Raw genomic sequence first — 26654 nt, 5'->3', positions numbered from 1 at the left:
ACCATTACTACCATCTTATAAACCGTTTAATGATTATAACCGTTTAATCCGACATGGTATTTTATTAACTCAGTATTTTTATCTCTATAAACTACTTTTATATATTTTATTTATATATTTTTATATATTTATCTGAATAGACTCAGCAGATGCAACTCAAGGATGCAACCTAAACGACTTCTTAGAATTAGGTACCACCAAAAACTTGAATAATTCGAATCCGCGAATGCAGATTGGACTTGTATTGAATATTTCCAGTTATTAGTTGTGTCTTTTTACTTTTTCAGTAATAATTATTCAGTAACTTCTTTTCAGAGAGTAAGAGAGATTTTACTCTTTGATACGAAAATAGAGAAAAAAGTAAAAAGACAGCATTTAGTAAACTTTAGCAAGATAACAGTTGATAACCAAAACAAAAACATTGGCGCCAATGCATGAAAGAAAAACTAACTCCAAAGCAATGAAAAGTTCTTCAATTTTGAGCAAAATAAATAAAAAATAATTAATATATTAATAAAATAATCAATAAATGTAGCTGAATCGTAATATTTATAGTATTTTTCCACAAAAATAAGATAAACATTGAGCAGCTGACCATTAGCAGATGATTAAAAAACAGCTGATCGAACTTGCTAAAAGTTGCTGGGAAAAATTCTTTCTGCAACTTTTAGCAATTTCTCAGCAAACAACTGTCAAAATTCTTCTCTCACTTCGCTCTCTTTTACTGAACTTTTGTGTAAAAAGACAGCGTTTAGTAAGTCCATATTTACATTAGGCAATTTTCCTTGCGACAATTGTCAGTTTGTCGATGAGAGAGGGTGTTGAGAGGCAAAGGGTTACCATATGCCTCACCTCTCTCTTCTTCAAACTGACAATTGCCGCAAGGAAAATTGCCTAATGTAAATATGGACTAACATTTCGTAATAATTATTACAAATTATCACGTAAAAAGACACACCTATTGTGTCGATAACGTAAGAAAATAATACTCTTTTATGCATCAAAACACCAAAATATTGCTAGAATTGATAGTCCGTGCAAGCCAACTAAAAAAAAATAAACAAATTTACATTAAAAAAATAGGAATGTTTTATGCACGGAGACGGGAGAAAAGGACTACGGTTCATACAGGTATGTGACGAAAATCGATTTCGAGCTCAAAACGAGTCAAAAACGACTGTAGGTGTGATGCATGTATATTTTCCGACATCGAATTGTTTTCGATATCGGTTTCATATTCCATTTTGTTCTATGGAAAAATTGATAGAAAAAGACGTGTGATGCAATCCGATAATCGTTTATTTTTCTCGTTTTGAAAACGGTCATATTTTTGTGGTCGATTGAAAAACGATGTAATAAATTTGGATAGATTTTTTATGAGAAAAAGTTTGAACTGTAAGAACGGAAATAAAAAGATAAATTAACATTTATTTTCCTTATTTTTGAATATTTTGTTAACAAAATATTTGATATTTTTATAAAAAAAGCACAGAACAAAAAATCTACTTTTAACATCCGTAGTTTCTCCAAATTGGTGAAGACACCCGCTTAATATGTTGTTATGCGCTGTTTGTAGTTCTCATCATGTAATAGCACCAAAATTTCCTCACTATAGGCCAATGTAAATAAGAACACACATTTATTTTCCATTAATGCTATGTTTACATTTACGAAATCCACTCGATTTCATCTGTCAAATCCATAGGTTAAACGTCAAATGAAATCCAATGGATTTCAGATGGGATTTCATTTGACGTTTGAGCTATGGAATTGACAGATGAAATCGAGTGGATTTCGTAAATGTAAACCAAGCATTAGCTTAAATTTTACTTCGGCGTTTGCCTTCGCCAAAACAAAAAGTATTTTATGTCGCTTTCAGCTGGAGTTTCGGGATCACTAGTCCGTATTTAGTATGTGGGAATTTAATGAAATTGAAACAACGTGGAATTGAAATTCGATGCGGTTCCCATCACATCTAAATACAATTCACTCGTTTTGGACAAATCGTTTTCATACCAAATCGATTCGAAATTCATCACATACCTGAATGACTCCGAATCCTACTCGCAGTACTGTTTGAGACTACGAAACTCATGTTTGGCCTTTGCCAAAAACATAACAAATATCTCAAAAAACAATGTCAGGATCCAACTTTCAGAAACATTTTGCTACTTCCTGACAAAATGCTACAACATATAAAACTCCATGATTTTTGTTCAGACAGCATTCTCTACATTTGGTATAATGTTACAGAAGAGGAGTTATTAACTTTGCTGGACATCGTTTTTGCTATTTATTGTTTTTCCCTTTGTAACGTATTAAAATAATCATTTGCTACCCTATAAAGTATATATCGTCTGCTCCGTCGGAAAAGGTCGTAAGTCCACTTTTTTTGGAAATCGCGTTTTTGTTACAGGATGATAGTACAAGTCAAAACTCGTCGTATGATACAAAGAAAATGGTAGTATGTCGCGTTTTTCTATATGTTTTGCCCCTGTCGGAAAAGGTCGTAAGTCCACAAAACGTACAAATTTGAGTACGAAAAGGTCGTAAGTCCACAGGAAAAAGTATACTTTAAAAGAACACTACAGCTAATGTAGTTCAGATACATATAATGTTTAACGTCATCCATGGTTGGGGTACAATGTAAAGAACTAGCCTATACCTTTGGATGATAATCGGATTATATTTAGCGGAGCCTGTGGACCAAACTTTTGAACAAAAATGTGATAATTTGTATATTGCAACGAAAATTTACATTTGAAATTTATTTTCCCCTATAAGCGAACTGATTATGAAAGATGGACTTCTGGCCTTTTCATTGATACAAATTGGGATGCTGTATGAGTTCAAATACCTCATATATTGAAAAAATTTTAAAAAACATCAAAATTTTTACTGTTTTTACTGTCGTATATCTTACTTAATTTATCAACTGGTATTTTGTGGTTTCGATGGCTAGGTGCGGATGCGATGGCCCAATCAGCCACCCATCTTTAAAACACCAGATTACAGAAACATCAACAAGCAATATAAGAACTGATAACCCCTCGATGACGACATATGGATTTAAAACCCGGTTTATGATTGGAACATGGAATGTAGGAACTCTCTCTGAAACATCGAGACTCTACCAAGTCCAGAGCGAAATGTCAAACTACCGTTTAGATGTTCTTGGACTAAGTGAAGTCCGCTGGACGAATTCCGGAACACTATCACTCAAAAACGGATACAATTTCATTTTCTCTGGGAATGCTATTAGCAGAAAAAATGGGGTCGGGATAATATTATCACCAAAGGCGAACAAAGCCCTCCTTGGATATAAGACCATATCCGAGCGCATAATCATGGTAAGGCTTAACTCAAAATTTCGCAAGATATCCATCGTACAGTGCTATGCCCCAACGGAAGCAGACGATGAAGAATCAAAAGACCTATTCTACTCTCAGCTTGATGCAGTTATTAACTCTCTACCGAAGGGGGACATCAAGCTTATTATCGGTGATTTTAACGCAAAAGTGGGTTGCAATAACAGCAATTTAAGCACTGTCATGGGCACACAAGGCCTTGGGGACATAAGAAACGAAAACGGCGATAGACTGGTTGACTTCTGTGCTAGACACCGTTTATTTATTGGGGGCACAAAGTTTGCACATAAAAATATTCACAAATACACATGGGAATCCCCAGATGGTCACACACGAAACCAGATTGACCATATTCTCATCAGCAAACTTTTCCTGGGATCGCTGATGGATGTAAAAACGAGACGCGGTGCCGATATCGATAGTGATCACATGCTGTTAGTTGCTACTCTACGTTTACGCCCGGCCGTTGTAAAGCGTCAACATCAAAAGCGCAATAAACTAAATCTTCTGCAACTGCAAAACCCAGAAGTCGCGCACAGATATAAGCTAATGCTTACTGAAAGGCTCCAAGGAAGCAACTCGAATACATGGGAAAATATAGCAGAAACGTGCAGAGAAGCAGCGACCACCGTCATTGGAACTGCAAAGCAAACTCTGAAGCCATGGATAACAAGCAAGACTCTCGAGGCAATAAAACACCGTAAGCGCCTACGCAATATATTCCTAAAATCCAAAACAAATGAAGCAAAAACACAGGCCAAAGCTAACTACCGTACCGCCGCAAATACTGTTAAGCGTTTAGCTCGTAGAGACAAACGTTTATATTACAATAAGCTAGCTGAACAAGCAGAACAAGCTTCTAATATTGGCAATATTCGTGGTGTATACGAAACAATTAAGATAATGAGTGGCAACAATATTAGGCCTATTTCAACAATCAAGGATGAACGGACAGGAATTAAGCAGCCCTGATGAGCAAATAGATCGCTGGCGTCGGTTTTTCAGCACTGAAAATCTTTCAGATAATGAGACACAGCCAAATACTTCTACTTCTACATTACGCCGCAACCCGAGGAGAGATGTAAATACAGATCCACCTACGTATGAAGAAGTATTAAGAGCTCTAAAGTCACTCAAAAATGGAAAGGCAGCTGGTCCGGATAACATACCCTCGGAACTACTCAAGTATGGAGCGGAACCCATTGCGCAAACTATCACCCCAATTATAAGAGACGTGTGGAAAACAAATGTCTTTCCCAACGAATGGAAAAATGGCACAATTGTTACAATCCCAAAAAAAGGTGATTTGACCCAGTGTAAAAATTGGCGAGGAATAACATTGTTAAACGCAATTAGCAAGGTAATGGCACAACTTATACTACACCGCATATCTCCAGTGCTCGATACAATTTTACGGAAGGAACAGGCGGGTTTTCGCCCTGGTCGATCGTGTGCAGATCACATCAACTCCTTACGTACAATTATAGAACAGTCTGCTGAATTAAACTCACCTCTCTATCTTTTATTCGTGGATTTCGAGCGAGCTTTTGATACCGTTTACCGAGATGCTATGTGGAACGCCCTTATAAATAAAGGCCTCCCTCCTAAAATTGTATCCCTAATCAGGGAACTCTATAGAGATGCCAAAACGTCCGTCCGTTTCAACGGCAAAGAAAGTATACCCTTCGAAACCAGTAAGGGAGTAAAGCAAGGATGTCTCTTGTCCCCCACACTTTTCCTTATACTTCTAGATTCTGTTCTAGAGACAACAAACATCGAGGCCCCCCATGGCATTCGTTGGAATGTAAATGATTTCCTTGGCGACATCGATTATGCAGATGACATTTGCTTTTTCGCTCACAACTTCGACCACATCAAAACCAAATTGGAATCGCTTACCCGAAATGCCTCAAAAGTTGGTCTAAAAATAAACACCGCAAAGACAAAGCTTATGAGATTAGGCACAACATGTCAAACGCCACTCTCAATAAACGGGCAAATTATCGAAGACGTAGAACACTTCTGTTACTTAGGTAGCAAGATTACCAAAGACGGCGGATCAGAAGCAGATATCAACGATCGTATTAACAAAGCTAGAAATGCGTTCCGATCACTCAATAAAGTCTGGAGGTGTAGTTCCATATCAATCACAACTAAAATTAGGATATTTAACTGCAGTGTCAAATCTATTCTACTGTATGGTTGTACGACTTGGAGTTTTACGCAAGCGACCACTAGAAAGCTCCAAGTATTTATCAATCGGTGCCTACGCCAACTTCTAAGAATCTTCTGGCCTAATAAAATATCAAATTCGGAACTACTACTCCGAACCAATTGTAGCCCTGTCGAGGTAGAAATTCGAAGGAGGAAATGGACTTGGATAGGGCACATCTTTCGGGGACCACACAGTGACATCGCCAGAACAGTTCTAGACTGGAATCCGCAAGGACAACGTAAGAGAGGACGCCCAAGAAACACATGGATCCGTTGTACAAAAAGAGAGCTTGAATCAGCCCATATATCCTGGGGCCAGGCAAAACATCTGGCCAATGATAGAAGGAGATGGAGAGAGCTTGTTCTACCTGAACTTTTTACATCTGCTTTTTATGTAATTAATGCAATTTTTTTATGTAAGATATACTGATGTAAATAAAGGACATATATATATATATATATATATATATATATATATATATATATATATATATATATATATTTTGTGGTTTCTCTAGGGACATTTATTCACATAACGAGATTAGTTTGTATTCTGAATTCAATAAAGTAATACCTTCTAACGGACGGGTAAGGTCAATGTTTATATTATTAAATGATTCTAAAATAATAATTGATTGAAATGTTATTAAACTAAGAAGACATCATGGTTTTTGCTAACAAAGAGCAGTATGAATTTTGACTGAAGGCAAAAAGGACACTATTTGGGATTACAATGTATCTAAGAAACCACGTACATTAACGGAATTAATCATGAAATTTAATTGAAGGAAAAGGTCGTAAAGCAAAAATACAAGGTCGTAAGTACAACGTGTCATGTTTTATATTAAATATTAGCCGAACCGGTCCACGTTGCTGGCCCTTGAAAGAGTTTATGTTACCTTTTCTTATGTCAATTTTATTTTTTGCATCGCAAATTAGTTGGGATAGGCAAGTGACTATCAATAACAAGTAAGAACGTCGTTAAATTCGGCCAGGCCGAACTATACCCTCCAACATGAGTTATATTGAATTTCACTTCAATTAGTTTCCTTTCGTTTAAATATCAAATTTCAGCAATTTCGGTAAAACAATGTGGCTAACCTTCAAAATACCGAAATTCGGGAGGCACCGTTCTATGGGGCTATATGAAGGCGTGGACCTATATAGACAACATTCTAGGGGAAGACTAAATACCAAATTTCAGACATTTTGATGGGATAATGAAGCTAAAACTTTGAAAATACCGAACATCAGGAGGTACCGTTCTACGGGGGCTATATCAAAACGTGGACCGATATACACCCTTTTCAATACCAATCATCCTAGATATAGAAACTTCTATACCAAATCACGAAGAGCTATCTTAAAAATTGGGAGCTGTATCTTAATTTCAAAAGACGGACAGACGGTCATGGTTATACCCACTTAGAATTTTACTCTGATCAAGAATATATATAATTTATAGGGTCTCCGCTGAATATATCGATATGTTACAAACTGAATTACCAATTTTATTATACCCTCCATATTATGGTGGAGTTTATAAAAATCTTCAGAAATGTTGGTGTCGATATGCAATTTTTACATACCGCCAAATAACTGATGACTTGAGGCATGCCGACTGTGTCCACATTTATATAATGTATCTTATATACCTGATGGAACTATAGCTATCGATATTTTCCCTTCTAATCTAAACACTTGCTTTCCAATAAGACAAAAGCTTCGTTATGCATAACATCTGGTATTTCCATTGATTTGTAGCATATTTAAGAAAGTGGGAGTGGTCGGGTCTTATTGCTAAAATATGTACCCAGGATTGTGGAAACGGAATCGTTCGTAAATTTTTGTATATTCTCTGAAATTTTCAAAAAAAAAATCGGTTTAGCCGTTTTTGAGTCTATGCAGGACATACAAACATACACGCATTGTCTTTTATATATAAGATTTCACCCAAAAGTTTTGATCCATTAAAACAAGCTTCTTCTTTGTCTTAAATTCAATTCATTCTTTAAACTTCGCGCCGATCGGAATATTACTGCGATCTACAGGACAGCTACAAAGTCGGGTAAAAATTGTGGGTTTGGTCCATTTCACACCTTTCGATCATAAAATTTCGCGTTGATCAGACTATTATTGCGATCTACAGAGCCGCAACAAAATTGGATTTAGGGGTTCTCTCCTATATTGTTGGACCTCCCTGTCTAGAGCATGAATATCCTTCCTGATATGCCTGAATGTGTCGGGCCTAGCCAGCAGATGCTGATTGGATTGGCTCTCACGGTAACACGCAAGCAAGTACTGCAACGAAAGCATCTCATTGTGTTGCTTTACTGGAAGAATCTTTGTCTCCTCATGTAGATGGTCCACTGAAGACTTGACGAGGCACCCTGTTGCTGTTCTCAGGGCGGCATTCTGACAGGTTTGAATCTTTTTCCAATTCTTGTCAAACAATATCGGGGACCAAACTGGTGCCGCATAGCTTACCACAGAACGACCTATCGCGTTATATGTGGTCAACATAGTTTCTTTATCTGCACCCCAAGTGCTGCCGGCTAGGGACTTGAGGACCGCGCACAACTTGAAAGGAGTGTCGAATGTGACCCCTAAAATTTTGGGGCACCTTGTGGTCGGAATTCTGCTACCGTCGACCACGACATTCAATTCTCTTCCAAACTGCGCTGTCCATGTGGTGAACAGAGTGGCTGTAGATTTTGTGGCGGAAATCTGATTATTCCTCGAATGGAAAAAGGTGGTAAGATCGGTTAACTAGTTGTTCAGTCTCTCACAGATGTCATCAGGATAGGTACCCGACGCCAGGATCGTGCAATCATCCGCATACGTCACGATCTCAATGCCGTCTGGAGGGGGTGGAATACAGGAGAGGTAGAGGTTAAACAGTTCCGGAGATATCACCCCACCTTGGGGAACTCCCTGTTTCACTCTACGGGGTTTGGACTTCTTATTCCTGAATTCCACGTACGACTGGCGTCCGCACATGTAGTTGACTATAATATAATAATTGTTCCACAAACATCCCGATGGGACAAGGGAGACTTCTCTCATATCAATGAGTGCACGCCGATTCATATTGGCTCAATGATATGGGACCTACTTTTTATTGCCGAGTCCGAACGGCGTGACTTACGACACCACTTGTAGAGAAGTTTTTCATGGCTTAAATACTCAGGAAATGTCGCCAGCATTACTGAGGGGGAATTTTGCCACCGTTGAAAATTTGATGTTGTTTGGCCTGGGATTCGAACCGCAGACCTTATGAGTGCAAGGCGGACGTGCTAACCATTGCACCACGGTGGCCCCATGTAGTTGACTATCCAACGACAAATATGTGTGGTAATGGCGTGCAGCGCAGTTGTCGCGCTGTGCTGCTTACGGAATCCATGTTGATGATCGGCAACTTGATAGCTATTTCTGATACTGGGGAGGAGCAAGGCCTCAAGTGTCTTTGCTACGGGCGACAAAAGCGAAATCGGTCTGTACGATTCACTTTTGCTGGCATCCTTGCCTGGCTTCCGTAGTGGGACCACCCTGCCCATTTTCCAGACTTCGGGAACAACGAGGGTGGCTAGCGACAAGTTGAAGACTTTGGTGAGATACTCGACTCCCGGCTCATCCAGCTGCTTCAACATTACCATGGAGATTCCATCAGGGCCCAACGCTTTGGATGATTTAGCGATCCTGATGGCATTGGCAACATCATCCATGGTAAATTGTGGTGGTTCATCCTCGGCAGGAAGAGATCTAATGCGACGTAATACTCTTCTCTTCGCCCTGTCACTCTCGGGATGCTCGACAAACTGTCGATTGAAATTACTTGCGCACCTCTTCGGGTCAGTCAACGTAACGTCGCCAAACGTGACTGAGGTCCTATCTTCCCTTCTTCCAGGGTTCGAGAGTGACTTAACCGTTGCCCACAATTCACCTATACCGGCTCCAATGTTGCAGCTCTTCAGATGATTTAACCATGTGTTCCGCTTATGCTCGCCGACCAGCCTGTTAACTTCCAGTGTCAGCTCCCTGACTCTGGGGTCATTGGGGTTGATACGACGAAGCTCATCACGCTCATTTGCTAATCCCGTCGCCTCTGCTGGGAAATTTGGTGTTACTTCGGGTATTCGACCAGCAGGGATATGGCGAGCGGCTGCAGCAGTGATGATGTCCCGGAACGTCCTTTCTGCTACCCGAACATCAGAAGGATTGGGCAATTCTCTGAAGCGGTGATTGGTGAACTCTCTGAAACTCGGCCAATCAGCTTTTTTATGATTGACGAACGTGCGGCGTTCAGAGGTGATGAAGTCGGGTGGTCTGCTAATGGAGACAATTATGGGGAGATGGTCTGATCCAAGGGAAATGACGGGTTGCCAGGTAACGTCATTTGTCAGACCAGGTGACACGATGGTTATGTCTGGCGAACTGTGACACTCTCTTCTAATTCTGGTAGGGGTGTCCTCATTAACCGTGCAAAACGTAGAGCTATCAATCTGCTCAGCCATCGCTGTACCCCTCTGGTCGTTTCCGAGGGCCGAATGCCACATCTCATGATGCGCATTATAGTCCCCCAGGACCAGACGATTATGACGTTCCAAAGTAATCTGAGATACAGCTATTTCTCGGCGGGATGTATACGTTCAGCAGATCTATCTCGGCAGTTCCACACCTGACTGCTACCCCCATACATTCCATGTACGGGCCATTAGAGACAGGCTCAAGCGAGATAGGTCTGTATTGGACAGACTGGTGCAATAGAAAAGCTAATCCCCCACCTCCACATCTGGTGTGATCCTTCCTTAACACGTTGTAACCATCACAACGTTGTAAGCTACCGTTGTTGTTGAGCTTGGTTTCTTGCACCGCCGCATTGTGGCCCCAGCCCGCGACAAAAATACAAAAATCGATGTCTACAAATTGGCAAGAATGTTTAATACAGATTATAAACTCGAAATGTCAAATTGCAGCACATTCAGTTGGAAAATATGGCCAAAATCGTGAAATAATAAAAAAACGGGTGGTACGTCTATATCTCCCAAAACATGGACCTCTATCGACCATAGACCTACGCAAGATATTTAATACCACCAAAGAACACAAAATGTCAAATTACAGCGAATTCACAAATTTGAAAATATAGACAAAATATTGAAATTATTAAAAAACTGGAAGTACCGTTATACCTAAAAGTGGACCAATCCTGAAGTTGTTGGGGAAAATTATCTTCTAGTCACTACGAGTTTACGGAAATTTTTCAGATCGATATCTTGATTAGAAATATTTTTGTCGCTCTCTCCCATACAAGCTAAACCACAGTGCGCCGCGACCTTGATGTTCTTCTGACTCATGTTGTCGATGGGACTGCGGGGGAGTTTCATAATCAGACGACGAGGGAGTTTCGTAATCCGATGACGAAGGTTGGATATGGGTGAAGATGCGAATGTGACAAACTGAGCACAAATAAATTGGTCCTGGGTGTTCCTCCGTCCCGGACTAAGAGAATTCGGAGCAGGCATTCCTGCATTCCTGCTCCCAACACAGAAAAACGAAACAAATACGAACACATGTACACTGAGGTGGCAGTCGCTGGCCGGAACTCTGATGTTGTGTGGTTCATGGTCAATGCGGTACGAAAGAACCCGCTGCGGTGGGATTGCAGTGGTAGAGCGATTTAGTACTTTTCGTAAAATTACACTATGCAACACTGAAAATGCAAACAACTTTTAATATGGATTTTTTGAAAGTACATGTTTAGACTACTGAAACCCTAGTTGGGTTTTGTCCTGTCAGATCCAGTTCGGATTTTATGGCCTCATCTAAACCGGGATAAAACTACACTTTTTTGCATTTATCAGGCCTTTATCTCAGAAACGAATAGGAATTCGGCCATGCTGGCTTTAGCAATATTGTAGCCCTTAACTAGTTGAACACACTACACTAGAAAAACTTCATCTAGGGCATCAAAATCGATAAAATATGGAAAATTTTACATAATTTCTGGAATTCTGGTTGGTATCAGCTAAACTATTGGGAGTTGAACCAAGTAACCTTTTGCAAAAATCATCCATATAATGTTCTCAGCAATTCTTCAGAACATTCTGAAACTCTAAAATGCTTACTTCATGTTGTTTCAGCGGTATTTTACATCATATCTTTTACAACACGTATTTCAAACACAGTTCACACCAACAGTTTATTCTCGCATTTCGGATTTCACTACATAATTGACATTTTTATTAAATCGTCGTTGCAAAATGTACTGAAAACAACGGCATAGAGGCATTTTACAACAATGACATGTTCTGAAGAGTTGTGTATTACATTCCAGGGAAAATTTTTGCAAAAGAAAATATTCAGAAAAAAATTAACGGTTTTGGAGATACGGTGCGAAATGTATAAAAATTGTTGAATTTTGGCATATATTTTGAAATTTGAGGCAATAAATGTAGTTATTCGAGTTTATTATTTCTCCAAATATTTTATTCTTGTCCTTATCTACAAATTTGCTTCAGAGGTCAGAAGAAGATTCGCATTGGTTTCAGAGATATAGCCCCGAATTTCATTAAAAACGCAATATTTAACCATATTTAGATGGGGCCATAAAATCCGAGCTGGATCTGACACAACAAAACCCAACTAGGGGTTTTTTCGTTTGGGTCTGTACTTTCAAAAAATCCACAGTTCGAATTGTTTGCACAAGATCACCTTAAAAATGTTGCACAGTGTTATGGTACGTATTTATGAAAACACGTCCATATACCAACGTTACAAAGCAATATTCACTCTAACTATAAAAATTACAGATTCCAGCTCTGTCCTACACCCAGTAACAAATTGAGTACCATTTTTGTAATTTTCATATACTTATGGTACGTATTTCGACAACCACATGTCTCAACCATACACTGACAATAGTACTAAATAATAACAGTAATCTTAATTCCAAAGTTCAGGATTCCAAATTGTACAAAACTTAATCCCATTTAATACCCTTCGTACCAATAATTACGATTTTCCACAACTACCTCAAACCTTCACATTAACAGTAATATTATAGTACGGTTACATTTTAGTTTTTTGCGGGTTAACCCACTTCATGAGGATTTATTTGACATTGGCGCTATGAAATTGACATTTGAAACCCAAAACCACTGGGTTAATACGATTAGGTGCAACCGGGGTATTAATTTCAAATTTCACCTTGTTTGTTGTCTTCAATAACTTATATCGCTCTTTGTCCCTTATACATTAAATTTTGCGTTTTTACTTAATGCGCACGCTTTGACATGTCCTCTATACAACAGTTAATGTTTTGAGACATTTTAATTTAGGGCTCTAGGGGTAAAAACCTTCTTGTAAAACAATAGTTGTACGTTTTCAAATGAACTTACTTAGTACATAATTCAGAATAAAAAAAGATATGTACGCTTGTTTGACTTTTTGATTTTAGTGCATTATTAAGAAACCGCCTTCGCGTTTAGCTATACTTGTTCACCCAATGCCAATGGTATTACATGTATAAACATTTCATACATTTTAAAGGCGGATTTTCATTAACATTTTGATCCAATCTTAACAATTATCGTCATAACAAATTTTATTTATCGGTTCACTTAGGTTCTGTTTCACTATGTCAATAAATCAGCCCTATGCGACCTCCATACCTAATTTCCGAATTTGTATCCCTTTCAAAAACTCCTTATCCAAACACCAATGCAGACCCTAATACAAAAATTTGAAATTCCAGCTATATCCCTTTATGCAACACCAAAACGGTACCAAATTTATTTCAAATTTCATCCTAATTTCAAATTTCAGGGTTCCAGCACTTTTCTTTCACATAAATCCAAATTGTATCAAATTAACTACCAGTTAGTGCTTTTCGTCCAACAGTATTCTTAGTTCTGAATTTCTGAGTTCCAGCTCTATCCGTTCACTCAAATCCAAATTGTACCAAACATAGTACAATTTAGTACTTTTCGTACCCAAAAGTACGAATTTCCAAAATTTCCTCAATATTACACTACAACAGTAATCTTATTTTCACATTTCAGGATCCCAGCACTATCCGTTCGCTCAAATCCAAATTGTATCAAATTTAGTACATTCCATACCTATAAGTACGAACTTCCAAAACTTCCTCAATCCTAAAAGTCCAACGGTATTCTTAGTTTCGAATTTCTGGATTCCAAATTGTACCAAACTTAGTACCATTTAGTAATTTTCGTACTCATAAGGACGAATTTCCAAAACTTCCTCAATATTACACTACAACAGTAATCTTACTTCCACATATCAGGATTCTAGCTCTATCCGTTCGCTCAAATCCAAACTGTACCAAAATTAGTACCATTTAGTACTTTTCGTAAACATAAGTACGAAATACCAAAACTACCTCCATATCTCACTCCTACACTCCAACAGTAATCTAAATTCCAATTTCAGGTTTCCAGATCTATCCGTTCACCTAAATCCTAGTTGTACTAAGTTTAGTACCATTTAATAATTTTCGTACACATTAGTACGAATTTCCAAAACCATTTCCATATATTAACACCACTTTTCAACTTTGATTTCCATACCAAACTCCAAGATTCTAGCTATATCGCCTACAAATCCAAATGTACCAAATGTAGTAACTTTTAGTACTTTTCGTACACTTGTAGTTCGAATTTCCAAAACCCTTTGCTACATCTTTCTAACTCACCGTCAGTGACCCTCATTCAAAATTTCAGAATTCTAGCTCTTCCCGTTTGCTAATATAAAGGGTACTATATTTAGTAATTTTCGTACCCTTCAAGTTCGAATTTAAAAAAACCCGGCCTTATCTCACCTCTACACACCAATAGCATCTTTGTCTGATAAGAAAGTAAGAATATCTAATACATATCTGCCGTGTAGTCGGCTCCTTTTTTGTTTGCAACAATTCGTTTCGACGACAGTCGGATCTATACACCTGGAGGAACATTTGCCAGGGATTGTCATCCCAGCGACAGCTGTATTAACCGGAAGTATTTTGATTTGAGTCGGTGTTTGACTGGCAACTCGCCTATTCTTCTAGATGCAGTGCACAATGCCCATAATCTCCATTTCAACAGAAGAAATCTCATTCCAAAGCCTGCCATTCAATTGCAATGTTTTAAAGAGTCAGGTGATCGACTTATTTCATGCATTCGTACCGGATTGACCCGGAACCACAAAACATCGGTGTTCATGTTTGTGCACATGTTTGTATTTGTATCGTTTTTCTGTGTTGGGAACAGCATATCCCGGAATGCCTGCTTCGGATTCTATTGGCCAGTGCCGGGTCGGAGGAAAAAATCCAGGACCAATATATTCATGCTTAGTTTGTCACGCATCCATCACACTCAAACTTCGGTGGGATGCAATAGATGTCGGAAGAGTTTTTTGTCAGGGGTGTTCTGGAATCGTCCATGCGAGGGACTATGTTTAGGGTGTCCAAAAAACCGGTTTTTCCAAACAAAACGGTTTTCGGTGAACCGAAATTTTAAATTTTTTCAAAAACCGGTTTTCGGGTTTCAGCATTTGCCAAAACCGGTTAACCGGTTTAAACCTGTTTTGTTAAATAGGAACAAAATTACTCATAATTTATAAATAGTTGATTAAAAATACGCGACAAGGGGTAAATTAAGCATAATGACTTCGTTATTATATAATTATCTCAAAATATCCTTTTTATTTGGTATTCAACCTCGAAATGGGTGCTGCAAAATTAAGACAGAAATTGTGCTCTAACAATGGTAAACCATACAAATATAAAATTGTGTACCAAAAGAATTAAGTTTACATTTCATTAAGTCCGGATTCTTCGTCTCGCTTTGCCAACCTCAAGTTATCGTGAAATGTCTGAATCCAACATTTATTTTGTTCGGCCCGACCGAACTTAACGCTTTTCTTACTTGTTTTTACTAAAACCAGCAACAACTCCTTCTTATCAATATATAATATCATATAATAACAATATAATACAATATTAACATAACATTTACAAAATAATATAATAAAATGTTACCCGTATAATCTAATAATACCAATAAAATATAATAATATAATAAAATGTTACCAGTATAATATAACAATATCAATATAATATCAGTAATATCAATAGTGATTTACAATAGTAATTACGAAATAAAACCAATAGTGGTTTTATCTCCATCGCCACTACCCATCCTAATATTCAATTCGTTCGTGGTACTACACACAAAACCACACACAATATTCCCCACTCGTACTGACAACAACAAGCATAAGCATTTATTCATTTGTCAACACTGCCCACCCTAGCATACGTTTGAGTCAAAGGCAACAACATACAAACACACACCACACATCACTGGCTTAACAACGAATTGTAATTTAACACCACCATTCGTACTACAGCCCTAATGGCAATATTGATTCTGGTGTGTTTATTGACATCTCGCGGCACATGTACTTCTCATTCACTCTGTAACCGCATATATATAAGATGTTCAGTTTTCCATCATAGAGGGGTCGTCGAGAGACTTTACCGTGAAACAAGCATAGTGATGTGTGGCTTGTCCGCAATCCCAGTTGCCTGTTAGTGATCTTAAGTCATCCGACCCCGTAGCCAGCTATTCATAGCCAGCTACTGTGGCCAGCTACTGTGGCCAGCTAATTGTGTAGCCAGTCACCTGCTCGTTGCCAGCACCCTTGCTCTTGCCAGCTCTATAACAACCGTGGCCAGCTAATTATAGCCAGCTACCTGGTCTTTGCCAGCTCCCCTGCTCTTAGCCAGCTCCATAATAACCGTGGCCAGCTATTTATAGCCAGCTACCTGCTCTTTGCCAGCTCCCCTGCTCTTAGCCAGCTCTATAATAACCGTGGCCAGCTATTTATAGCCAGCTACCTGCTCTTTGCCAGCTCCCCTGCTCTTAGCCAGCTCTATAATAACCGTGGCCAGCTATTTATAGCCAGCTACCTGCTCCTTGCCAGCTCCCCTGCTCTTAGCCAGCTCCATAATAACCGTGGCCAGCTATTTATAGCCAGTCACCTGCTCGTTGCCAGCACCCTTGCTCTTGCCAGCTCTATAACAACCGTGGCCAGCTAATTATAGCCAGCTACCTGGTCTTTGCCAGCTCCCCTGCTCTTAGCCAGCTCCATAATAACCGTGGCCAGCTATTTATAGCCAGCTACCTGCTCTTTGCCAGCTCCCCTGCTCTTAGCCAGCTCTATAATAACCGTGGCCAGCTATTTATAGCCAGCTACCTGCTCTTTGCCAGCTCCCCTGCTCTTAGCCAGCTCTATAATAACCGTGGCCAGCTATTTATAGCCAGCTACCTGCTCCTTGCCAGCTCCCCTGCTCTTAGCCAGCTCCATAATAACCGTGGCCAGCTATTTATAGCCAGCTACCTGCTCTTTGCCAGCTCCCCTGCTCTTAGCCAGCTCCATAACCGTAGCCAGCTATTTACAGCCAGCTACCTGCTCTTTGCCAGCTCCCCTGCTCTTAGCCAGCTCCATAACCGTGGCCAGCTATTTATAGCCAGCTACCTGCTCTTTGCCAGCTCCCCTGCTCTTAGCCAGCTCCATAACCGTAGCCAGCTATTTACAGCCAGCTACCTGCTCTTTGCCAGCTCCCCTGCTCTTTGCCAGCTCCATAACCGTAGCCAGCTACCTGCTCTTTGCCAGCTCACCCGCTCGTTGCCAGCTCTCCCGCTCGTTGCCAGCTCACCCGCTCGTTGCCAGCTCTCCCGCTCGTTGCCAGCTCTCCCGCTCGTTGCCAGCTCTCCCGCTCGTTGCCAGCTCTCCCGCTCGTTGCCAGCTCACCCGCTCGTTGCCAGCTTCCTTGCTCGATGCCAGCTCCTAGTACCCTCTCACCGCCACAACGCTTGCAACCAGCTACTCGCTTGTGACCAGTCTGCCGCCGAACGCTTGCTGCCAGCTCACCGCCCGCTGTCGTCCGCAGTCAGCTCGCCATCCGCAACCAGCACGCTTGTGACTAGCCTGCCGCCCAGCTTCTGCTGCCAGCCTACCGTCCGCAGCTAGCCCGCCGCTCGCAGCCGGCCTGTCGTCCGCAGTCAGCTTGCCGTCCGCAGCCAGCCCGCTTGTGACCACCCTGCCGCCGAACGATTGCTGCCAGCCTACCGTCCGCAGCTAGCCCGCCGCTCGCAGTCAGCTTGACGTGCGCAGTCGACAACCCGCTTGCCGTCCGCTCGCTGCCCTGATTTGACAACGCTTGTGGCCTGGCACTCGCTCAACGCTCGTATTCTGCTGCTCGTCCACATTCAGTTTGCCGCCCCACTAACGTTCGCGGCCAGCTACTCGCTTGCAGCCATCGCCGTGTTCATAATCAGCAGCTTGTGATATCCTACCAGCTCACTGTCAGTACGCTTACAGCACCAGAATATTCAACAAGGCCCGTGTAAATTCCCCGAACGCATCCGTACACCGAATTAGAAGAACCGAGGGTCCGATTTTCCACCGGATTTGTACCATCATATATATACATATAAATATTTGATACCCAACCATAATATTCTATATTCTATATCTGAAATATCCAACTATATCTGAAATTCCACTTACATACTATTCTACTTAATAACACCAAGGAGTTAAATAAAGAATTGAAACTTATACAACTCGTGTTATCACTTAAGGTTTGTGGGTCCTTGAGTTGACCCTGGAGACGACTGAGCTTACCTCAGCCTTAGACAAAACCACTCGTTATATATGGCGCCCGAGCAGGGACCCGACGAAGACACGAATTGCGGAAAAAATTCAACCACCGCCAGCGAAGATTCGTCGAGGTCCATGAATAGTAGTAGTGGAAAGTTGGAAACAGAGGACTACCTAACACCTGAGTCTCTTAGTTGGATATATCTCCTCCGGAAGGACAAATTAATAGAAAGGTGCAAAGCTGCCGGAATAAGTACCGAAGGGTTGACCGTGGAACATCTCCGGAAGCAACTCAGTAAACATATCAGAGACAAACGAACCAGAGCATCTGCCGAGAACCTGCTCCTGGAACTAGAAAAGGAAGTAAAGGCCTCGACCTCCGAGTTCTATACCGAAACTACGATCGACGTCCCAGTGCAGAACCAGCCCAAGCCAGCCATGGCCCCCGATGCCGACATCATGAACACCGTCCACAGATGGTCGCTAAAATATACCGGTGAACAGGACCTGACCGACTTCCTGGAGCGTCTCGAGGAATTGGCGGAGTGTCACTCCATCAATCCGGACCGTCTCCTCCCGTCCTTGCTCACCATACTGGAAGGCAACGCGCTGAAGTGGTACCGGGTCAAACGGACCGATATCAAAACGTGGGCCGATTTCCGGGCTGAGGCCGAAAAATTTTTTCTCCCCAAAAGATACCTAAGCCAGATAGAGCTAAATTTTTATAACCGTAGACAACACCCCCGAGAAAAAGCTAAGGATTATATCCTGACTATGCTAACAAATTCCCGTCGACACCCGCAGCTGAGGAACATGAACCACTTAGACCGAATCTATGATGGCCTGCGCCCCGAATACCGTCACTACGTCCGCAGGCACGACTTTAAAACCCTCGATGACCTCATAGATCTGACAGATGAGTTCGAGTTGTTGAAGCGAGACGAATCTCGATTGGAGAGACCGCACACCTCTCACATGTTACACGCCCCGGACTTCCCGTATTCCAGGGAGACACATTGTTGGCGTTGCAAGCGATCAGGTCACGTCCGATGGCAGTGCCACGAAACCCCCCGTATATTCTGCTCCCATTGTGGCCAGGACAACATCTATTCCCGTGACTGTAGTTGCGCCGTAAAATGCGCAAAAGGAAAAACTTCACCAACACCGGGACCAATCAGCCGTTATTTCCTACCGGTTAACGTAGAAGGAGTCCAAGTCCATGCCCTCGTCGATACAGGGGCTACTATAAGCTACATCGATGAGTCCTTGGGGAGGATACTCCATTCAAAAGGGTTACCGCGAGGAACTACCACCCGGAAAATCCAAATGGCCGATCAGCGGGTCGAATATTGTGAATCTGGGCTGGAAGTAAAGGTAGAATACAAAGGTAAATCGTCGAGTCTATCTGTAACCGTCATCCCGACCTTGGCGGAACGTATGATCTTGGGGATGGATTTTCTTGTGGACAGGAACTGCAAATTAAGTCTAGATGGGGAAATCGTCATCCGTTCCCTAGTCGAACCGCTAGCTGGTCGAACCATGGATTGTGTACACTCCATAACAGCTCGAACATTTCTCACCGAGGACCAGGAGCGCGAGTTAGACAGGTTAATATCACGGTACACCGAAAAGTTCTCTCAGAGTGATGGACGGTGCCTGGTGGCGAAGCACACAATCAAACTGAAACACAAGGAACCCATAAAACAACGATATTTCCCGCGTAACCCAGCCATGATGAGCGTGATCAACGAAGAAATCGACAAGCTCCTGGCCCAAGACAAGATCGAACCATCTCGAAGCCCTTATAGCTCTCCCATTGTCCTGGCGAGGAAGAAACAAGGTGGCTGGAGGATGTGTATCGACTACCGGAAATTGAATGAAGCCAGCGAACCGGACGCCTACCCTCTACCACAAATTAATCCCATTCTGGACCAACTGAGGGAGGCCAAATTTATATCGACTCTTGATTTGAAAAACGGGTACTGGCAAATACCCCTGGAAGAAGCTTCGAGGCCCTGCACGGCATTTACCGTTCCCGGTAGGGGCCTGTTCCAGTGGAAGGTCATGCCTTTCGGCCTGCATTCTGCTCCCGCCACATTCCAAAGGGCATTAGACCAGATTGTAGGATCCGATCTGTATCCTCTGATGTTTGTGTATTTAGACGACATAATCGTCCTGGGTCGAACCTTCCCTGAGCACCTGAAGACGTTGGAGATCATTTTTGAAAGACTAAATAAAGCCGGGATGCAATTGAACGTGGATAAATGCGAATTCGTGCAGAAGTCAATTAAATATCTAGGACACGTCGTGACCCCAGACGGAATTAGAACCGATCCCGACAAGGTCGAAGCGGTGCAAAAGATCCCTCCCCCAACTAGCCTTAAAGAACTCCGCCGGTTCCTGGGAATGGCGTCGTGGTACCGACGATTCATTCCAAGCTTTTCGAAAATTACCAGCCCGTTGAACCGCCTACAGAAGAAGTCAGCAAAGTGGGAGTGGGGTCCTGAGCAAGCCGAAGCATTCGAAAACCTGAAGCGAATCCTAACCGAGGCCCCAGTCCTAGTGTGCCCGGACTTCAATCGCCCCTTCTATCTACAGACCGATGCCAGCGGTGAGGGTCTCGGGGTGGTCCTTTTTCAGCGACATTCCGACCATGAAGCCGTTATCGCCTACGCCAGCCGATCCCTAACCGATCTCGAGAAAAAGTACTCGACTACCGAGCAGGAGTGCCTCGCAATTCTATGGGGCATACGGAAAATGAGACCCTATCTTGAGGGCTACAGATTTACGGTAATCACCGACCATCATTCATTAAAATGGTTACACTCCCTACAGAACCCCTCCGGTCGATTAGCACGATGGGCGCTCGAATTGCAGCAATTCGACTTCAGTATTGAGCATAGGAAGGGCAGCCTCAACGTGGTAGCCGACGCACTGTCCAGGGCCCCGTTACCAGCTACGGAGGAGTGCTTCGCAATTTCCACTGTCCGGTCCGACTGGTATAAGAAAATGTTGGAGAAGGTCACCGATGATTGTCACAAATGTCCAGACCTGCAAATTATAGACGGACATCTCTATAAACACTTTCCACGCAAGAATGCGTACGATCCACGAGCTGAATGGAAACAATGCGTACCTCCAGATATGCGCCCCGCCGTTCTTCAGGACAACCACGACTCCCTCCACGCCGGACATCTAGGTGTATTCAAAACACTGAAAAGAATACAGGAAAATTATTATTGGCCAGGAATGTCACGAGATGTTCGACAACACATACGGAACTGTGCAACCTGCGCACAGTATAAGGTGGAACAAAAGGCGCCCTACGGATACATGCACACGATGCAATGCGCCGGCCCTTGGGAACTCCTGTGCGCGGACTTCGTGGGACCTCTTCCTCGATCCAAACTTGGGAATACATCGTTACTGGTCCTCTTAGATAAGTTTAGCCGGTGGGTGGAATTGATACCCACCAGACGCGCCACGGCTCAGGACGTCGTCAAGGCTCTCAAGGAGCGGATCGTGTACAAATTTGGATGCCCGAAAACTCTGCTGACGGACAACGGTGTCCAGTTTATGAGCCATGCTTTGAAATCCTTTCTAGATTCCCATCACATCGAACACCGAACTACAGCCTTATACGCCCCACATGAAAATCCCACCGAACGTGCCAATCGTGTGGTAAAAACAATGATTGCCCACAATACGGGTTCCGACCACAGGCTATGGGATCAACACCTTCCAGAAATTGCGTATGCTATAAATACCGCGGTCAGCGAGTCGTCCGGATACTCGCCCGCCGAGATAGTTTTCGGCCGCAATCCCATTTTCCCAAAAGCGATACCTATACCCTGTATAGATCAACCGAGGACTAACCGAATGTTCAAAGAACTTTGGGAAAACGCGAGGGAGAATAGCGGAAAAGCAAGCCGCACACAGCAACGGTATTACAACCTCCGGCGCAGAAAGTGGTCCCCAACGGTTGGAAGTGAGGTTTGGGTAAGGGAGAGACAAATTTCGTCAGCAGTGGATAAATTTAATCAGAAACTTGCGCCCAAATACTCCGGTCCTTACATTATCTCTTCCATTATACACCAGAATATTTTGGAGGTGAAAGATAAAATGGGAAAAGTAAAAAGGGTAAATATACAGGATCTAAAACCCTGTCATAACTCGAAAACACTGTCACAATGAAGTATTGTACCAAAACAAAACCGTCTCCCTTAAAATTACAAAAATCGACAAAAAAAATCGTCTACATTTAAATTACAAAACGCCAGGAAGGCTGACAAAATAGTTGTTCCTAACAAAATTTTCATTTGTCCTGACACTCCAAAAATTACATGAGTGGGAATCCTCACTCAAACGTCAAGCCAAACACATCGAAACATCAACTCCACTCAAGTAAGCCGCCCCGCACGCAGTAATTCACTCAACTGAGGAAACGAAAAACGCGCTCTGCAACAAAATTCTCATTTGTCCTGAAACTCTAAAATTACATGAGTGGGAATCCTCACTCAAACATCAAGCCAAACACATCGAGACGTATTCACAAACTCCACTCAAGTAAGCCGCCTAACACGCAGTAATTCACTCGACTGAGGGGAAAAACGTACTCTGCAATTTTCAACCAGCAGCACAACCGGCTCCATTCGACAACCACGATCACTCTCTGCGTTGCGGAAAGAAATAAACCGTTAACCGATAAACCGCTCGAGAGAGAGACCGTCCATACTCAGTGAATCCATTTGCCCCGCTGAAAGAGAGAGAGATAATACACGTGAGATCCAGACACCAGAACACTCGAAAGTGGGTACTCAAGGATTGAGTGAAAAGAGAACAAGGCTAACATCACAACTAAATCCGAGGTTTCATGGTCAGTTGTTCATCAACATAAATTCATTCGGTTAGTAGCTGGCAGCAAGGATGGAGCGCAAATCGACGAGACCACGGAAGGTATCCTCAACCCCTCAACGACCACAGCCATATGCACCACCATTCGAGGCCAGACCAAGAATTCTATCAAACCGGGTGATCCGGTTGGGGAATGGACCATCGGCCGGAACGGGCAATAGTCTGCAGTCATCGCAACAAGGACAATCTTCCCAGCGGCAGGTCTCCATGGCAAGCCAGGAGTCATCAACAACAGAGCCATCTCCCCAGCGGCAGGTCGCCATGGAAAGCCCGGAATCGCCGCCACCATCTCTCCAGCAGCAGAGAAGTCTGGAGTCATCGGCACCAGGGCCATCTTCCCAGCGGCAGGTCGCCATGGAAAGTCCAGAATCGCCGCCACCACCATCTCTCCAGCTACAGGGCAACATAGAAGGTCTGGGGTCATCACCACCAGGGCCATCTTCCCAGCGGCAGGTCGCCATTGAAAGTCCGGAATCGCCGCCACCACCCCCTTCTCTACAGCGAAACGGCACCATGGGTAGACAGAAAGCTCAGGAGGGTGGAGCATTAGCACCGCTGGACGAGGGAGCCCGCACCTCGGGTCAACCACCCGCAAATTTCCGGGATACCAACAGGCGGCCACCAACTCTGGATCGACAACGTGGAATGCCCCCACCGAACAACAACTGGGCAGCTAGGCAACCAGCGGTGGCGAACTGGCGTCCAGCAGCAGCAGCCTTCCTTCATGCTCCCAGCCGAGAGCAGGAAATGGCGCGATGGTTGAGTTCACTGCGCATACTACGACCACGGGGACGCAGGCATCAAACCGTAATGCACTTTCCCAACCGACCCCCGGTAAAGGTCACATTTTTAATATCGGGAAGGGCCCGACTCCAGTGTGGAGGTGTTTCGGTGTTGGTTCCCCTACTACACAGGAACGACCCCCGGAACCGTCCGGGACGTAACTCTTAGGTCCATTTGTTTATCTTGTCTTTCGCAAAACTGTAGAACAGTAATATTTGATTTTTTTTTTCAAAGCTGTAGAACAGCAGGATCTCATCTACTTTTTAGTTTCTCCCGTAATGATTTACACAAGCTGTAGGACAGCCCCAAAATACCGCCTAAAGTAGGATTAAAGAAATATCTATATACCAACATGTATTGTATAACTAGGAAAAAAAAATATATATATATAACAATACATTAACAAAAAAAAAACAAAAAAAAAAACTTTGTAAAAGCTGTAGAACAGCCTTAGAATTATATTGAAAAACAAAAAAAAAAAAAAATTATTATAGAAAAAAATAAAAATAAACTTCCATTACAAAAATAATTCGGAAAAAAAAAACAAAACAAAACAAGAAATAAAAAGCATAAAAAAATATATATTCACTTTGTAAGTCAAAGCTGTAGAACAGCCTTAGAATTATATTAAAAAATACAAAAAAAAATATATAAAATAAACTTCCATATAACAAAAAAAAAAAAAAAAAAAAAAACAAAAAAAAAAAAACAACAAGAAAAAAAAAACAATAAAAAAAATATATTTACTTTGTAAGTCAAAGCTGTAGGACAGCCTTAGAACCCAACCTCACTATGGCATAATAAAACAAAAAAAAAAAAAAAAAAAGTTGACATGAGCTCTTCTATGAGGAGTAAACTTCACCTATTAAATAGGTGGTGCGGGCCATTAGGCCAAAACTCAAACAATGCGGTATTCCAAAATAATTGATGGGAAAATTCCTTTTTTTTCTTTTCTTTTTCTTTTTTTTCTCTAAGTGAGGGGGGAGTTGTAACGTGACCGTTACAATCAATCCACCTACCTACACGCCCGTTTTTCTTTTTTTTACTAAAACCAGCAACAACTCCTTCTTATCAATATATAATATCATATAATAACAATATAATACAATATTAACATAACATTTACAAAATAATATAATAAAATGTTACCCGTATAATCTAATAATACCAATAAAATATAATAATATAATAAAATGTTACCAGTATAATATAACAATATCAATATAATATCAGTAATAACAATAGTGATTTACAATAGTAATTACGAAATAAAACCAATAGTGGTTTTATCTCCATCGCCACTACCCATCCTAATATTCAATTCGTTCGTGGTACTACACACAAAACCACACACAATATTCCCCACTCGTACTGACAACAACAAGCATAAGCATTTATTCATTTGTCAACACTGCCCACCCTAGCATACGTTTGAGTCAAAGGCAACAACATACAAACACACACCACACATCACTGGCTTAACAACGAATTGTAATTTAACACCACCATTCGTACTACAGCCCTAATGGCAATATTGATTCTGGTGTGTTTATTGACATCTCGCGGCACATGTACTTCTCATTCACTCTGTAACCGCATATATATAAGATGTTCAGTTTTCCATCATAGAGGGGTCGTCGAGAGACTTTACCGTGAAACAAGCATAGTGATGTGTGGCTTGTCCGCAATCCCAGTTGCCTGTTAGTGATCTTAAGTCATCCGACCCCGTAGCCAGCTATTCATAGCCAGCTACTGTGGCCAGCTAATTGTGTAGCCAGTCACCTGCTCGTTGCCAGCTCCCTTGCTCTTGCCAGCTCTATAACAACCGTGGCCAGCTAATTATAGCCAGCTACCTGCTCTTTGCCAGCTCCCCTGCTCTTAGCCAGCTCCATAATAACCGTGGCCAGCTATTTATAGCCAGCTACCTGCTCTTTGCCAGCTCACCCGCTCGTCGCCAGCTCTCCCGCTCGTTGCCAGCTCACCCGCTCGTTGCCAGCTCTCCCGCTCGTTGCCAGCTCTCCCGCTCGTCGCCAGCTCTCCCGCTCGTTGCCAGCTCACCCGCTCGTTGCCAGCTCTCCCGCTCGTTGCCAGCTCACCCGCTCGTTGCCAGCTTCCTTGCTCGATGCCAGCTCCTAGTACCCTCTCACCGCCACAACGCTTGCAACCAGCTACTCGCTTGTGACCAGTCTGCCGCCGAACGCTTGCTGCCAGCTCACCGCCCGCTGTCGTCCGCAGTCAGCTCGCCATCCGCAACCAGCACGCTTGTGACTAGCCTGCCGCCCAGCTTCTGCTGCCAGCCTACCGTCCGCAGCTAGCCCGCCGCTCGCAGCCGGCCTGTCGTCCGCAGTCAGCTTGCCGTCCGCAGCTAGCCCGCTTGTGACCACCCTGCCGCCGAACGATTGCTGCCAGCCTACCGTCCGCAGCTAGCCCGCCGCTCGCAGTCAGCTTGACGTGCGCAGTCGACAACCCGCTTGCCGTCCGCTCGCTGCCCTGATTTGACAACGCTTGTGGCCAGGCACTCGCTCAACGCTCGTATTCTGCTGCTCGTCCACATTCAGTTTGCCGCCCCACTAACGTTCGCGGCCAGCTACTCGCTTGCAGCCATCGCCGTGTTCATAATCAGCAGCTTGTGATATCCTACCAGCTCACTGTCAGTACGCTTACAGCACCAGAATATTCAACAAGGCCCGTGTAAATTCCCCG

General features: G+C 42.6%; 2 protein-coding genes across 2 annotated transcripts; both read left to right on the top strand.

Moving 5' to 3' along the window:
• Positions 1-3752: 3752 nt before the first annotated feature.
• Positions 3753-4340, top strand: LOC141399106 (uncharacterized). The gene has a single exon (XM_073977242.1). The coding sequence runs from the start codon at positions 3753-3755 to the stop codon at positions 4338-4340; it is 588 nt and encodes a 195-aa protein (XP_073833343.1).
• Positions 4341-22647: 18307 nt separating this feature from the next.
• Positions 22648-24337, top strand: LOC141390768 (uncharacterized). The gene is made up of 2 exons (XM_073963734.1): positions 22648-23516; positions 23622-24337. Exons 1-2 carry the CDS (start codon positions 23181-23183, stop codon positions 24117-24119), a joined length of 834 nt encoding a protein of 277 aa, XP_073819835.1. The 5' UTR covers positions 22648-23180; the 3' UTR covers positions 24120-24337.
• The last annotated feature ends 2317 nt before the right edge of the window (positions 24338-26654 follow it).

This window comes from Musca autumnalis, unplaced genomic scaffold (assembly GCF_047663935.1).
Source record: "Musca autumnalis isolate F117 unplaced genomic scaffold, ASM4766393v1 scaffold_1, whole genome shotgun sequence".
NCBI classification, from domain to species: Eukaryota; Metazoa; Arthropoda; class Insecta; order Diptera; family Muscidae; genus Musca; species Musca autumnalis.
This window is presented reverse-complemented; position numbering and strand designations above follow the sequence as displayed.

Excerpts from the sequence above, each read along its gene's own strand:
- LOC141399106 (XM_073977242.1), top strand. The coding sequence starts at position 3,753 with ATGGATGTAAAAACGAGACGCGGTGCCGATATCGATAGTGATCACATG.
- LOC141390768 (XM_073963734.1), top strand. The coding sequence starts at position 23,181 with ATGGAGCGCAAATCGACGAGACCACGGAAGGTATCCTCAACCCCTCAA. Across the intron at positions 23,517-23,621 it reads GGCCATCTTCCCAGCGGCAG|GTCGCCATTGAAAGTCCGGA; the intron begins GTCGCCATGGAA and ends TCCCAGCGGCAG.